Here is a 17,058-nt window from a genome sequence, read left to right as displayed (position 1 = left end):
TTGAGGAAAGCATAGAAGGATTTATCATGATTATATACCAAGCAACATCACCATTTTTCATGCCTTTTACAAAGATTAATGGGAAAAAAATAATAATAGTAAGTGGGGAATGGAATCATTACATTTTGATCCATTCAGACCCATCAATGTAGCTAAGTGAAATAAAAGGCTTGGCTTCCTGATCAGTGAGCTCTCTTGACCATGACACTCTTCCTGCAAAGGCTGCTCCTGGCCCTGTGCATTTGTATTGCCCATAAAACACAGTCCTGCACCCACCCCCAAAAGCAACAACAGAATGAATACAAGGCCTCATGTGCTTGTCGCAATGGCCAACTATAATGACAGCATACGCAAACAAAGTTTGAATTAGGTGAGTAATATTGTAGGCTCTATGCTTATGCCAACTTGGATTAACTTAAGTATGCCAACACAACCAACATATGGTAGGTGGGAGGGCCTTTTTAAAACAATTCTCTTTGAGGTGCATTACACGTAGATTGCAGTATAAAAGAAGAATGGAACATACATGTATGGGTTAGGTTTCCACCCACATTTTTGTTGTCAGATGCCAAAAATGTCCTCCATGTATATAGCGACGAGTGACTAAATCAAGTTGGGTTTGGTGGGTATTTGTGTCAGTTAAATAAAGCTTAGCAAGCTAGGAAGTATATCAGTGCTCTTGAGCTTCCAAAGGGCAAAATGACAAACACCTATGCCCATCTAAAGAGGGTTTGTAGGAACGAAAGAAAGGTAGTGGCACACTGGCACCGTCCCATTACCAATAGGTCGGTATGGCACAAAAGGTTCCAACATGATAAAATAAGAAATGAGAGAGAGCGAGAGAGAGAGAGAGAGAGAGAGAGAACTTACATTTCCCGGCTGGGGTCACCCCAGTTATACCAGCCTTTGGGAATGATAATATCGTCCATATAAGTGTAGGCAAAGACCACCCTGGAGAAGGGACCCCATGCCCTCCCAAGGAACAGAGCTCCTGAGCCCGTGACCTTACAGTTCACAAATGAGAATCCCGTGTCTTCTAGGAGACTACTCCGGCCTTGTGCTGTAAGGGCCCCTGTATTTTGTGCTATGGCATGCACGTGACATCCCTGCAAATCAACCCATATCAAAGGAACATACAAATTATACAAAATCATCTCATATCTCCCTGTTCTGTTCTATTGTTTTTACACTGCTATAAAATGTGTTTTTTCTCCTAGCTTTAACTATGACTGGAAGTCTGAAGTCTGGGTTCAAGATAACATTTTGGCAATTCCTCTGCTTCACCCATCGTTGTTTTCAAGTACAGTGGTCATATCACATCATGCCCCAACATGGTACACATTACGGGACCTAGTAATAAATCAATTCAAAGATTATCGTCTTCCAAAACTTCTAAGTGTCATGCACATACTAGGGTTCTCTATGTGCTGCTTCCTATATATGCCAAGAAGGCAAAAAGAAGCTCCTTGGCCCTCAAAAGTCAAGAAGTCTATTCTGTTAGAAAATAAAAGGCTTTGGAACATAGCATTAACTCAAGTAATGCTACACAAAAACGAGGTCCTCCACTCATATCTGTTCTAAGACAAATAATAAAATAATCAATCATTTTTCTTGGTCACTTCCACCAACTGGGACTCAATCATTTTAGGCATCAATGCTAATTTGGGTTTATAAAATGAGGAGGAGGCAGAGGGTGTGGATTCAGTTCAAAAAGAATAGTTTCTTTAGGTCCCAGTTGCTTTTCAGCTTCTATCACTCTTTTAGCCTTATAGCTCACATTCAAGGAGATCTTTCTCTCATGCTTGATCTACCTAGAATGCAGGGCTAGCAAGAGTAGGATACTTTTTAGTGTTCTTGATAATTGAGAAGCTAACCTCAAATAGGGAGAGGGCGTTTCCAAAGATGAAATCCACAGAGCCTTCAATGTAGCAATCTTTGTAATAATGCCTACCCAGATGGTCATATAGTGTGTCCTGAGCTCCCAAGAATTTACACCCCAAGAAAGCTGCTGTGTCTCCTGATATTCTAAATGCCACCGCTTGCTTTCCTACAGCTCCCGGAGCTGGAACTGGTGTAGTGTTCTGCAACATATTTGCTTGCACAATGAGAGAAAGACCAGAGGGAGAGAGAGAGGGGTCTATAGTCTATGTATGTTACCTTGAATGTGATGTTCTTGGCAATGAAATAAAGGGAATTCACAGCAAAAGTTGCAGAATTGAAGGTGCCAATAGGCTGTCCTTTTTCCCCAATTGTCCGAGCAGTATCTCCCCATTGAACAACTGTTTTATCTGCTCCTGCTCCTTCTATGGTTATGAAGGATTTGAATGCGGGGATATTAACCTTCTCCCTGCAAATTTTCCAATTTAGAACAGACCCATTTCACATGCTAATAATGAAATTAAAAAAAAATATTAAAAATTCAATAAGCATCATTAAACAAGAGAAAAAGATGGAATAAAAGACAATTCAATCCACTACATGTTATTTTTCTGTGTCCCAAGACCAGTTCCTAGAGCAGTTTTATAAGAAAGAAAAGGACATTATAACAAACAAAAAAATGAATGCTTTGCTCCTTCACCCTGAACTAGGAATAACAAAACTTGAATGTAGACAAACTATTGAATCCATGCTTCAGCAAAACACAAACAACAATACAGCACATCACATGAAAATCAACAAAATTCACAGCAAAATCATACAACGCATGGCCCAATACTCACGTGTAAACTCCCGCATGGACCTTGATAACAACTCTCACTAGATTGATGGAAGGCAGAGAATCAATAGCATCCTGAATAGACCTAAAGTCTCCGGCCGCGGAATTCTTATTCACAGTGATTGCGTAAGAGGGGAAGAGCTTATTCTTGGCTGCCTTAAACATAGAGTGCCTGAGGCTCCCAACAAACCTTACCCACTTCATGAATTGCTGTTCTGCGAATTGGGTCTGTGTCATATTGGTCGACAGCCTCTTCCCGGCGGAGTTCTTGGGTCTTATTCCTTTGGTGTGGCAGTGTGTTGGGGTTGAATTGAGAAGAAAAAGAAGAATAGCAACACAGGAAACGCATTGAAACTTTGACATGGTGAGAGAAAGAAAGGAGAAAGTGCATAGAAGGAATGCAGTTGTGCAGAGTTTGAAGTGGGCTTCTATAATGATTTATATATATATATATATATATACGACATATAAGTGAAGGGAGTCTTGTGATGTGGAAAGCAATGGGGGAGCAAGAGGTCACGGGTGCTTCTACTGACATCAATGTAGAAAAGGAGAGAGAGAGAGAGAGAGAGATCACAGGCAAACAATGTAGGCCACAGGACAGATTACAATGGTTGCACATTTTGGCTTATAAAATCCATGTTTGAATGACTTTTACACTTTAGCTCTTGTTCCTGTTTGGCATTGGTGGTGCCCGTGAGCCTCTCTCTCCCTGTTTGTGTCTGAAATGTGAATATATTCTTCATGGCGAATCCCACTGCTTCTCTTCTCTAATTAGTATCATTCTTATCTACCTGTCTAACTAATTCAAAACTCTACCTCTATGTATGTATGATGTATCTGCCCTTCAATCACGACCCTTGAAAACAATGGACTCAGGAACCTGGTTTTTAAAAATCTTTCAATTATTCCTGGAAAACACTTCAATGTTTTTGTAATTGGTTATCAGTAGATTCAGTACAATGAAGTTGTTTTTGTCAGGGACGATGGCATATTGATATGACCTACTCTCTGAACTAGGAAAAATTGCCTAGGCACACTCAGGCAAGTTGCCACATAAGTTTAACGTTGCAGGGTCATAGAAGATTGAAAAGAAATATTTACAGGGTACGATTGTCTGTCTTCACTCTTCCTTATATTACCAAAGCTTTTGTTTTTGCTTTCAATAGTGTGAATCTTTATTTTATTTTTTATTTTCAAGTGTTTTTTGTTTTGGGGTGGATTTGTTTAGGGGACCTTGGAGGGAAAGGTTGGGTGATGTGCTGTTCTGACTGAATCTTTCATGTGGATTTTCTTCGGGCTCATCATAATTTTTTTAGGATTTCTTATGATATTCTTAAAAAATATAATGATTTTTACAAATTAATTATATCAAATTTAAAAAAATTTAAAAATATAAGTTAAGTCTATGTTTTTATATAAGTTAATTTATTTTTACCTTCATTTTTATTATCAATCGAAGTTGTTAATTTATTTTCATTTTCATTTTTGTTATCCATCGACGTTGTTAATTTATTTTTACCTTCATTTTTGTTTTTTTGTTATCCACCGACAATATTATTTTATTTTTAACGACATGACAAATGATGATTAAATATAATAAAATTTGATTTTCTTTTTGGTAAAATCAAAAAATTTTAAACATCCAATCATCTTATAATAAGGTAATAAGTATAGTGTTAAAATATATTATACAAGGATATGATCAAATTTTTCGAGACATATAAAGCTCATTTGATTATATTTTCTAAAACTTGTTTTTAAAAACTATTTTTTTAAACTTAAAAACGGTTTTTAAAAACAAATTTCAGAAAACATAGTCAAACAAATTTATATTTTTCTTTAATTTTTTAAAACTCAGTGAAAATAACTTATACTTATTTTTTAAAAATTATTCTCTATTTTATTTTATTTTTAAAAATTATTTTCAAAAAACAACAATAAAACAGTGTTAAAAACTTTTAAAAACAATTTTATGTTTTAAAAAACCTATTTTTTAAAATATTTCTTAGAAATATAATTTAAAGATAAAATAAAAACACTTTTTATCCATTACAAATTGAAAGCCAAGATGAACCAAGCATGGTAAGCTCCTTGGATGAAAAGACAACCCACCAATAATTGTTTTTTAAGACCATGGCTCAACATTCTCGTGAACGCCCTCATCATCAGCTTGATCATTGATCCTGTTCAAATACCTATTTCATCACATTTATGAAAGGGACAACTATTTTCTAATATTTTTTTTTCATTATTTTTTTTAATTTCTTAAAAAATTACACAAGATATTAAGTTGTTATTTGATAATTGTTTTTTTTCTTTAAAAAATTAATTTCGAAAAACTATTTTTAAAAATTATTCTTTAAGATTTTGTAAAACAAAAATCTGTTTTGAAATTTAAAATATTTTTAATGTTTTAAATTTGTTTTAAAAATAATTTTTTTATCCAATATTTTAGTTTTAATCATTGTATAATTATTTGTTAAACAGAATTAGAAAAACAAATGAGAATAATACAAATAACTATAATATCGTATTTTATGTTTTTCAAAATAGAAAATAAAAAAGGAACGATGGGAAAACAAGCCCAGATATTTCAAAAAGCATACTCCAATATTTAAAAGAATAAAAATAAAAATAAGACAAGACTTGCCACCCACCCTGAAGGCCTAAACCATCGGAAAGTGATACCTAACCAACCTAATTTGCACGTTCCTATGGCTATGGCTGCATCATTTTCAATTTTGAGAAACCAAATCACAAACGGATCATCCCGTGATCTTTCCCTAATGCTCTTGGAATTGAGTTGCGATTTGGAAATTATGTTTTTAAAAAATATTTAGGATACTTTTTGATGGTTTTAAAATTTAAAATAGAATAATAATGTGTTCATGAAAACTTCAATAAATATGGTTAAGAATTTTATTTTGAGAAAATTATATTTTGAACTCAATTGGATGTAAAAATTAAGATTTGACCAATAAAATTTACATAATTAATAGAAATGATATTATATATAAAGAGATCAATATATTTTTTAAAACTGTTTTAAGTATTATTTACCACAATGTTTGATAAATTTTTTTATCTTAATTTTTTTTATTCTAAAAAATTATTATTTTTAGAAAATTATTTTTTAAAAAAAACATTTTAAAAATAAATTTGACATATTTTTAGTTATTTTTTATATACATAATTTTAAATATATATATATATTTCAAGATGTTTGATTTTTAAATAATAATAATAATATTTTATTTTATTTTTTATTTTTTTAAATGGTGTATTTTTTTCCAAATCATTAAATTAAATTAAATTAAATTTTATTGAGGTTTATAAAATTAATAAAATTTAAATTAATATTTTTCTATATTTTTTTTTCATAATCAAGATAAAAAATTTATATATTTTTCTTAATTTTCACACTTTCTCTAGATTTTGGACTTAAACGGTGAACTATATGGACCAAATCTTAATTTTTGGGTCCAACTAAGTCAAACATAATTTTCCCTTTTATTTTTTATTTCAACTTAGTATTAAACTTGTCCAAACAAGGATTAAGGAAGGTGGGTGTGAAGAATTCACATCCACTTTGGCTTCTCCATCCCGTGGAGATATGGCCGAGGGAATGAATATCCATCACAATGGCTGAAAAGGATTGACCTGACACAGTGACACACCAAGCCTATGCTATCCATTGAACCCATAAAAGATGAGTTGGTTCAACACTCACAATCACACTCTAATCCCAAGATACAGGCCTCATACTTAACAATATTGTTAGTGACAGGATGTCGATCCAAGCCAGGCCACAACCCTTTGCTGATATGGACTGTGATATCCTGGATTTTTTACCAACTTTACTAATACCTGGTCATCAATACCCAATTGGGTTTTGCAAATTCCTATCAACTGAGAAAGGTGAAAATGATATATATGACATTTAGCCTCTATCATTTGATTGTACCTTTTATTTCTTATTTCCCCCATCCCCATTCCAAGTGGGACAAAGATAAGCGATTAAAAGTCGTCTCAATCACAAATGGACCAGAGGGATGGCACATATTCTGTCTCCAGCGGGAATCAAAAGCAATGTAATGATTTGTTTACCCATTTGGCAGTCTGTAGACTATAATATCCAAAGTTACTCTCTCTCTCTCTCTTGTTTTCTCAGAGAGAGTCTTTGGTGTGTTTCAGAGCTTTTCTTGCTTAACAGATCCTTCCAAAACCCACAGAGCCGCCTTGAGCAAAGCAGCTTCACAACAAACATTCAAGCCTCCAAGAAATCTACCGACAACCAAAAATCAAACCCCATGTTCAAAGTCTCCATCTGTACGGCAATAGCCACCTCTCTCTTCTTCCTCCTATTTTCTTCGCCTCCAAAACCCTCCCATCACTCCCTCTACATCTCCAGTTCCCTATCCGACAATGCCTCAATATCACACCACCTCTACACCCTCACTAGGCGGCCACATATCGCTGGCTCCAAAGCCAACGCTGATGCTGCGGCCTATGTCCTGTCCACCCTCTCTTCCTATGCCATCAAATCGCATATTGTGTCCTATGATGTGGCCCTAACATACCCAGTGTCACGTTCCTTGACACTGATAAGACCATCCCCGGAGCCATCCACCACCTTCGATCTCCGGCAGGAGATCTACGATGGCGACCCATATGCTGATGTGGCAAGTGAAGTGGTGCCCACTTTCCACGCATATGCAAAGTCAGGCACTGTGGCAGGGCCGGTGGTGTATGTGAACTATGGACGTGTGGAGGACTATGAGGTATTGAAAGAAATGGGCGTAAGCGTGGAGGGTACTGTTGTTTTAGCGAGGTATGGGAAGATTTTCAGAGGCGACATTGTTCAGAATGCCTTTGCAGCTGGTGCTATAGGGGCAGTTGTGTATACAGATAGGAAGGACTATGGGGGCGGGGGAGGTGATGCAAGGTGGTTCCCGGATGACAAGTGGATGCCACCAAGTGGGGTTCAGGTGGGATCACTGCTCACTGTGGATGGAGACCCCACTACGCCGGGTTGGGCAAGCACCAGGGACGAGTGTGAAAGGCTATCAGAAGAGGAAGTGGAGAATGGAGGGGGTGTTGGTATGATACCTTCATTGCCCATATCTGCAGCAGATGGTGAAGCAATCATGAGAACAATTGGTGGGCAAGTAGCAAACGATGATTGGCAAGGAAGCACAGACGCCCCAGTTTACAGGGTTGGACCAGGACCAGCAATTCTGAATCTCAGTTACACTGTAAGTACAAAAGTATTGAACTGGGTAAGGTAGGGTATTGTTAGCTCATCTTAATAATCCGTGGCTTCAGCTCCACTAGTCTATCAGTGGAAGTGGAAGTGGAAGAGAACAGGCAAATAATGAAATCGGTTTTTGGGTGGGATTTCAGGGTGAGCAAAAAATAACCACAATCCAGAATGTGTTTGGTGTGATCGAAGGAACAGAAGAGCCTGATCGGTATGTTGAAAATCTTCCAAAGTAGTAATGCAGGTATTAAGTAGGAACTGCTGAAACAAGTAGGGTGTTTTAATATGTATTAAACCACTAAACATCCATAGAAGTGGCACAAAAGCTCTTTAATAGGGAAATTGATCGATATGAAGGACCTCACCTTTAATTTCATAGTCACTGAATTGCAATTCCTTTAGATTTGTTCTTCTTGGTAACCACCGGGATGCCTGGACATTTGGAGCTGTTGATCCCAATAGCGGCACTGCAACTCTGCTTGAGGTAATTATGATTTCTAACACAACCTTCTGCAAATTATATCCAAGAGAACTACAGCTTCCATAATTCAAGAACAGCTCTTCATCTGATCTCTATGTGGAATGTAGGTTGCTCAAAGGTTAAGAAAGCTGCAGAAGAGAGGGTGGAGACCTAGACGGACAATAGTCCTTTGCAATTGGGACGCAGAGGAATATGGCCTGGTCTCTCTCTCTCTCTCTCTCTCTCTCTCTCCTCCCCACCCCCACCTCAGCCTACTTAAAATAAAAACTGAAATTCAAACTACGTGCTAATTCCAGACAGGATCAACAGAATGGGTTGAAGAGAACAGGGAAATGCTAGCTTCGAAGGCTATTGCTTATTTGAATGTTGACAGTGCAGTGTCTGGAGCAGGATTCTATGCCTCTGCAACTCCACAACTTGATGAGCTACTCAAACAAGCTACTCAACAGGTATCTAAAATGTAGCACTAATAATACAAGCACTAGAAATCATAGGCAATAGTAGCAGCAGCTGCAAAAACAACAAACACAATATAAAGGGATGACAATGAACTTTATTGTAGTCTTCTTGATGTCCCTTGGTGGTTACTTCATCTTCTCATTCATCTCAATTAAAATGTTAAATTGTTTTGTTGAAGGTTCAAGATCCAGATAACTCCTCCCAATCTATCTATGAATCATGGGTTGGCTCCAGCAACTCTCCCATAGTAAGTATCACACTCTTTAATCATTTTGCTCCTAGATGATATGATTAAGCACTCATGAAAGAGATGAAAAGCAGGCCATTGACTTCCAAATAAAAACAAGTGGAACTCACCTCTCCATCCTATCACAAATTAGTTCCACATGGTAAATGAATTTTATCAAGTGAACCTTAATGGTTTTACTAAATACATCGATACCATTAACTCTATTCATAAATGTGAACTTCCTATTCAAAGATTGGGCGCTTAGGTGGTGGAGGATCGGATTTTGCGGCTTTTGTGCAACATGTTGGTGTTCCAGCAACTGATATATCTTTTGGAGCAGGTAAACAGATACATTCTTTTTCTGACATCAGATTGCATTTTGTAAGGACTATAATAAAACACATGCTCTAAAGTATTACACACACATATAGGACACATGTATTATTATGTCTTTGTATATGTATATCTATGTATACATTGTATAGTGCATGTATTTGTCTGCTCACACTCTGTTGGTATAGAATCAATTACCAATTATGCATTAAAGTAACAAGGTTTCAAACCCTACAAGCCTCTTCTAGAAATGGAAAAAGGCATGTGCCAACGCTCTGAAGGCTATTCCACAAGTATTTTTAGAATTTTTCCAAATCATTTTGTGGTGGTGCCGAGGGCAAGGATTCAATTTGGGCAAACCTATGGTAGAGGGATCAACCTCTTTGCTCTCAATTTCCAAATCTTTTCAAAGTTGTGACAGCTACAAATTCTCTTATTTCATCCATCTTTGGGATCTCTTCCCCCTTTTCTTGAAACCTTAACTTTTGTTGTAACCTCACTTATCTGGAGATAAAGGGCCTTGAAAGACTTATGCCCTCTCTCTCTCATATGTACTTGTCACCTTTTGTTTGTAATGTAAGAGTTTGGTCTTTATCTTCTTCAAGCTTATTTTTAGTAAAATCCTTCCTTTAGCCTTGTCCAATCTATCAACTCTAGTTTATCTTTGTCTAGCAAAATTCATATAAAAATCTGAAGCCTCATCCAAGGCAATACCAATGACTTATTATAGGCAAGAGGATTCTACAAAGCCCTTAATCTTGACCATTGCGCCATATGCACAAGGAATAGATAATCAATTGATTATCCTTTTTTACATTGTTTGATGACTTTGAGGCTATGGCACAAACTATTTAGAATAGCTATGTTAGATTAGAATCCTCCTAGGAGCATAAGTGACATGATCATCATTCCCTTTAGGAGTTTGGGAGTACAGTTAGAGACAAAGTTCAATAACAAATCACTTGTCTCATGCTAATTTAGATAATATGGAGAAAAAGAAATACAAGTAACTTTTAAAAACAAGTGGAGGGCTTCAAGGACAGTATAAGACGTAATTTATTTGTATCCTTCCTTTTGGACCTCTACTACTACAACTTTCAAGGGCACTGTTGTCAATGTTATTTAGCTCCATTGGAATTTGGTATGTAAATAAAAAGTGTTAAAACAGCAAACGAGGAGCAAGGCTTTGGTTTCCTTTTGTAGATGTATTGAACTTATAGTGTTGTCACTTTTCCTTGTATAGTTTCATATGGTACTATATCAAGGTATAAGTCTTGTTAGTTTACTAGAGAAAGCTTATCCATCACTTCTTTTAATTAGATTTTGTATATTTGGGAAGGATTCCTCATCCTTGACCTATACTTTTAAATCCATATCAATGAATATTTCATTTCTGATTAATAATTTGTTTTAAAAAAACAAAACATAACAAAAAACAGGGGTTCCACTTAAGCAACTTGAACTAAGAAACCTAGGGGGAATAACTTTGACCCATCTATTGTAAGGAAATGAAGCCACAGGTCTCTTCTTCTGATTACACCAAACAAGGTGGTCAAAGCCAATAATTAAGCTTCTTTTTGTTAGAAATGCATTCCACCAAATATTTTGCAGATTATTCTCATCCATTGATTTATATAAGTCATGTCATTCAAACAATCAGTTCAGCTTCAACCACTAGATCAGCATAATAATAGTGATCCTATATATAATCTAGACTCCAATGACCCACACCCTTCCGCCCAATAGCAGAAAAGGAAAGTGGGGATGGGGTATCTCTTGCTTTTGGCATAGTGCCCCCCTGAAGGGAAGCCTGCATGGCAGCCTGTTAGCTCAGAGACTGAGCATACCCTGGATAATTGCACCGTTGTACCTGGGCTGTGAGGTCTCTTAGCCCCATGTATAGTTCAATGTTCTCACCAGAACCTAATAACCCTGAGATATGAATTAGAAAAAATGCCATAAATAAAACAATCCATTGCTGGCCAGAGAAGAAAGCTTCTCCCCCGTACATGTGTACAAACCAAAATGACTGTCCAGAGTCTGCTTTTCTTTAATGTTAAAACCACCATCCCTTGTTTATAATGTAAATTGTTGTCAAAAAACTTGAACAAAGACTTGTTAATGGCCCAATGAATTGTCTATGCGCTTATCCAGTGGTGCTATAGAAAATGGTAGATATATTTCATTCAACATTTTCATGCCAAATCAGGCACTAAAGAGCTGCTATTCAATAGAACATGATAGTTAGACAGTGCCAACATTCATTTATTAATTCTAGCATCCCATTACTTAAATGAAAAACAAAAAAACAAAAAAAACAAAAAACAAAAAAATAAAAGCAGTAACATCCCAATAGAATACAAGGATAAGGTCCAAACAAATAGACACAAATGAAGTTGCATTTAGTACCAAATCATAACTTCGGTAATTAATAACCATTGCAGAGTTGTTCTTCATTCAATTATATAACACTTCTGCTTTCTTTTCCTTTCCCCTTTTTCTTCTAGAAATAAGGTAGTCGAATGATACAAAAATAAAAATAAAATACCAATATTCAGTCAATACATCACTCAATGTATCAACATCTCAAAAATGTTGGGAAAGTTTTAATCATCAAAAACAATATATGATTGTTGGGAAAGCTCATCTAATCAAGTGGGAGGCGATTTGTGAGGATAAGAGCAAGGGAGGACTAGGCTTAAGGAAGCTAGTGCTCTTAAACAAAGCTTTGCTTGGTAAATGGATCTGGAGATTTGCTTATAATAAAGATGATCTTTGGAAGCAAGTGATAACAGCGAAATATGGGCAAGAAGGTCATGGGTGGAGAGCAAAGAGGGCTTATGGGGCTATTGGCGTGGGGGTATGGAAGGAAATATGGAAGGAAACTGATTGGTGCTGGGATAACATGAGGTTCATAGTTGGGAAGGGAAGCAAAATCAATTTTTGGACTGATGTTTGGTGTAAGGGTACAAGGCTGTCCCAAAACTTCCTCCACCTATATGCTATGGCTTCTCATAGGAATGCGACTGTGGAGGAGATGTGGGATCAGAATTTTGGTCAAGGGGGGTGGAATCTAAGATTTTTAAGGGACTTTAATGATTGGGAGATGGATATGATAGGGAACTTGTTGCATGTTCTGAGGGATTACAAGCCCTTTATGGAGGAAGATTCAGTTTGCTGGAAGGGAGGAAGGAATGGTAAATTTAGGGTCAAAGAAGCCTATAGATTGGTGGCCAGACCCAATGATATTGGTTTTCCTTCTAGATGCATTTGGGTGGACTCTCTACCAACCAAGGTTGCATTCTATGCTTGGGAGGCTACATGGGGGAGGGTGCTCACTCTTGATAGACTTCAGAAAAGAGGATGGCAGCTTCCTAATTGTTGATTTCTATGTGGTCGTGAAGAAGAAACTGTAAATCATATTCTTATTCATTGTACAGTAGTCAGAGTTCTGTGGGATATTGTTCTTGGGTTATCAGGTGTGCAGTGGGTCTTTCCAGAAACTGTAAAAGAGGTCTTAACTAGCTGGAGGGGCCCTTTTGTGGGAAAGAAAAAGAAAAAGATATGGAAATCCATTCCGTTGTGTATTTTTTGGACGGTTTGGAAGGAAATAAATAGGCTAGCTTTTAGGGGGGGAGTGTTAGATATCCAAAAGCTTAAGAATTCTTTTGTTTGTAGTTTGTGGAGCTGGGCTAGATTGTATATTGGTGAGGAGCGTATGTCCCTTATAGGGTTCCTGGAATGGTTGGCGTCCAACTAAGGGGTGGTGAGCCTTGTTGTTTTTTTGGCTTTGTGAGGGGCTTGTTGCTTTGTATACCCCCTATATACTTGTAACTTTCTGCCTCTTCATTAATATATCTTGCTTTACTTATCAAATAAAAAAAATATATGATTGTTGATATCAACAGCATGTCAATATATTAAAATGATTAAAAGCATGTTAAGTGTGATATTCACACTAGTCACATACTTGAATTTGAATGTTAGAGATTATTTGAATCAGAATCTCTATCTAAATATATTGATAACCACATTATCCTTAGCCTTTTGGCCATTAATGAAATTACTTTACCTATCAAAAAAAAATATTGATAACCACATTAATAATACTATCAATATATACAATAATATTGATTCTGAATGTAGATACTGGGATGTGGGAAAATATTTAATTCCATTCAGAAATCGATACTCATATATCAGAAGAAAGCATTAAGATTTACTAATTAATGACTTATTTTTCTGTTGTATCAGGCTAACAAATATAAATAAATTGAAAATGCCCATTGTTTTAAGGTGCTTTCATTTAGTCTCCCTCATAAGTTTCAACCTATATATTCTATATCTTTAATTACTTGAAAAGCTTTTACAGATTTTATTGTGTTCAATTTATGTGCTTTGAAACCTTAGGAAGTTGGACAGGAATAGAAGGGAGCATTATGTTTTTCATACATTTCATGAATTACAAGGAGTATTTATAACTGCAGGATACCCAGTCTATCATTCAATGTATGATGACTTCATCTGGATGAAGAAATTCGGTGACCCAATGTTTCATAGGCATGCAGCAGGTATGTCAATATTTTTTGTCTGAAAATAAAACGTTAAACATTTAAGACTCCCATATCACATACATATGAAGCATTATTTGGTTTGCATTGGGGACTCTCACATATCCTATCATCTGCCAAGTCATATGAAGTTTGAGGTATTGCACCATGTTAGATGAAGCAAGAAAATAGAAATCAGCATTCCTATTGATATCAGCTACTTTAGCTTCAGGGAAGCATTTGATAGTCTACGAAATAGAAAAGCAAAGAAATCCAAAAAAAAATACATGTTATATAGTAAATTCACTTTGTTTAGAACTTTAGACACTTCTTTGCCTAAAAAAAAAAAATGCACTTGATTAAAATGCATTTGACAGTTCAAGTCTTAAAGCTCCAATTTACTCAATTTCAATTACATTATCCCAAAAAACAGCGGCTAGCATTTGGGGTTTGGTAGCTCTTCGGCTTGCAGATGAGGAGTTTTTGCCTTTTGATTATCTCTCCTATGCATATGAGCTCCAGGTATGTATCTTGAGCAAGGGCACAATCATTAGATGTAGTCTAACCAGTAAAAGCAAGTCTTATTTTGGTTTTAGTGGCAAAACTAAATGAAACGCATTAAATCCCCACATGACAGAAAAGCGCAAAAGAGTTGGAAGGAGAGATCTCAAATAAGGGCATAAACCTTATTCCCCTGTTCAAGTCTATCGAGAAGTTCAAAAGAGCAGCAACCAAGATAAATCACCAGAGAAAGGTATTACTTAATCTTCTGGTAAACTAGATCTCCATGAAATAACATCTTAACATGTGTCAAATAATACGAGTATTATCTTTTAGGAAATAGAAGAAAACAAAGGTTGGGCATCAATATGGAAAAAGGAGCACTTGAAAGTGAGGGAGCTGAATGACAGACTAATGATGGCAGAGCGAGCATTTACAGACCGAGATGGACTCCTTGGAAGGCCATGGTATAAACATTTGGTATGTTTCTCTCTAACCAGCAAATGAGTTACTGAATTTTTTCAAAAGATAAAATGTATCAATAGAAAAGTGTCAATGAAGGGACAAACCCTAGTACACATGCAGTATACAAGGAATCACCCAAAATAAAAAACAACAGTTGAACCGACGCCATGCCAGGACTAAACTCTGAACTTTGTACAAGATAAGAGGAGGATAAGTTCCCTTCCTAAGCCTAAGAAAACAGTGTCAAAGACATTCCTGTCCAGATAAATAATGCAGCATATTTGGAGATATTGGACTAACTGATACTATTAAACAATTGTTACACTATTACAAATATGACCTAAAATTTCCTGATTATTTTCCACATTGCAGATTTATGGGCCATTAAAGCATGATGACTATGGATCCAAATCCTTCCCTGGAATAGATGATGCTATCGAAAAGGCAAAGAGTCAGAGCACAGAAAAGTCATGGAGTTTAGTGCAGCATGAAGTGTGGAGAGTTTCTAGAGCTGTCATAGACGCATCACTAGTTCTCAATGGTGAACTAACATGATTGTGTCTGACATGATGAACCCATGCAGTTCACGTACTTCCTTTCTTAAGCATAAGAGTTGAAATAGGCAAACACCATGGATGTCTTGGATTTTTCACTGCAGACAATTAATCATCCATATGGGTCCTGGCAAAACCAAACCATTGACAGAACTATCAAACAAAGTTGCAGGTCATTTTACTTGCATGAACTGGATTTATTATAGGTCTTTAATATTGATCACTTGCCTTGACTGAGGCCAACCTTAACAATCCCAACGAGTATCATGGATCTCAAGCTCTTATGGCATCTAGGAGCCTTGGAGTTGATGATCTAGGTTAATTAGCTTACAGAAGGCAAACAGAAAGAACAATCTCAGATGAATGAAACACAAGAACACAAAAATTTCACATGGTTCACCAGAACTTCGCTAAATAAACTATTATCAGGAACATGGATCCTTCTGAAAACCAACCAAAAAAGAATTCCAAAGCAAAACCCCAATAAGATCAATCCAAATTCCAGATCCAATTTGGATAGACAGGCCCAGTCAGATTTGGGAATCCAGTTTCAATTCTGCTCAATCTAACATTTGGTATGGCATTATTTGATAGGAAATCCCATTCTTCTCATAATGAAATCCCCGTAAACAGTGGGTGCTTCAGTCCTCACAAATTGGGTGGTTCTCTCATTCCCGAGTTCGTGAGAATCAGAAAATAAGAGAAGTTCTGGGCAGTGATGTTCTCCAACCACTAATAGTGTTTTGGCCACAGTGATCAGATCTCATACAAAGACTCTGACAAGCCCCTGACTTCAGCAATCATCCAGGGAAAGATCCCAATGGCAATTCCATATACATTCAAACATCTGAGCATGAATCACTTTTCAATTACAACTACATCCTATTCCTTCCAACTATCCAAAAGAAGCCCGATAGTCTTAGTCTCACAGTAACTGCAACATTTCAACAAAATTACTTCTCCAAAATGGAAAATTCCCACTCTCAACTTTGTTCAACCAATGCCTTCATAAATCCCAGTTACGGAAGCAACAAGGTCATATGAGGTATACTTAATACTACAAGTAGTTCTGAGAGACACATAATAAGGGATTGAAATAGTTGTTCCCTAGGAAGCAACAAAGTAAGACGTTGCATTCTAGACTCCATTGGAATGAAATAAAATTCTCTGCTTCTATGAATAATGCGCACTGCAAAATTGTCCAGAGAAGTGATTCCTCCATTCCTATTAGGTATTCATTCATCGGTTTATCTCATTGTACTAATTTCAATACAGCCTCTTAGTAGCCTTTTACTTTCCCAACTACATTCCCTTCTACCATTTTCCAACTATAAAAATAAAGAAATAACCCCCAAACATTCTGTCCTTATCGTTCAGCCTATTGTCAATAAACATAATTCCAAATGTGCTCAAGGACTGTCCTACATCAAACCCACAAAAGGATACCTAATGATAAAGCACAATAAAATTCATTTTAAAAGCCCAAGATGAGTTATTCCTAAAATTC

General features: G+C 36.3%; 2 protein-coding genes across 2 annotated transcripts; one reads left to right on the top strand and one right to left on the bottom strand.

Annotated features, from left to right (window-relative positions):
- LOC104880639 (probable pectinesterase 53) lies at window positions 1-3,150 on the bottom strand. The gene is made up of 5 exons (XM_010657953.3): window positions 2,721-3,150; window positions 2,158-2,347; window positions 1,875-2,081; window positions 871-1,106; window positions 1-266 (listed from the first exon to the last, which is right to left on the bottom strand). The coding sequence occupies exons 1-5, from the start codon at window positions 3,077-3,079 to the stop codon at window positions 119-121; spliced, it is 1,140 nt and encodes a 379-aa protein (XP_010656255.1). The 5' UTR covers window positions 3,080-3,150; the 3' UTR covers window positions 1-118.
- A 3,570-nt stretch (window positions 3,151-6,720) lies between these two features.
- Window positions 6,721-15,738, top strand: LOC100247495 (probable glutamate carboxypeptidase LAMP1). The gene is made up of 12 exons (XM_002283529.5): window positions 6,721-7,974; window positions 8,123-8,190; window positions 8,382-8,463; window positions 8,568-8,660; window positions 8,757-8,909; window positions 9,098-9,166; window positions 9,401-9,488; window positions 13,969-14,052; window positions 14,465-14,553; window positions 14,669-14,785; window positions 14,869-15,012; window positions 15,370-15,738. Exons 1-12 carry the CDS (start codon window positions 6,772-6,774, stop codon window positions 15,550-15,552), a joined length of 2,373 nt encoding a protein of 790 aa, XP_002283565.4. The 5' UTR covers window positions 6,721-6,771; the 3' UTR covers window positions 15,553-15,738.
- The last annotated feature ends 1,320 nt before the right edge of the window (window positions 15,739-17,058 follow it).

The sequence above is a fragment of the Vitis vinifera genome, chromosome 11 (assembly GCF_030704535.1).
Source record: "Vitis vinifera cultivar Pinot Noir 40024 chromosome 11, ASM3070453v1".
NCBI classification, from domain to species: Eukaryota; Viridiplantae; Streptophyta; class Magnoliopsida; order Vitales; family Vitaceae; genus Vitis; species Vitis vinifera.
The sequence above is the reverse complement of the archived record's forward strand: the minus strand, read 5'-3'. Positions and strand labels throughout refer to the sequence as shown.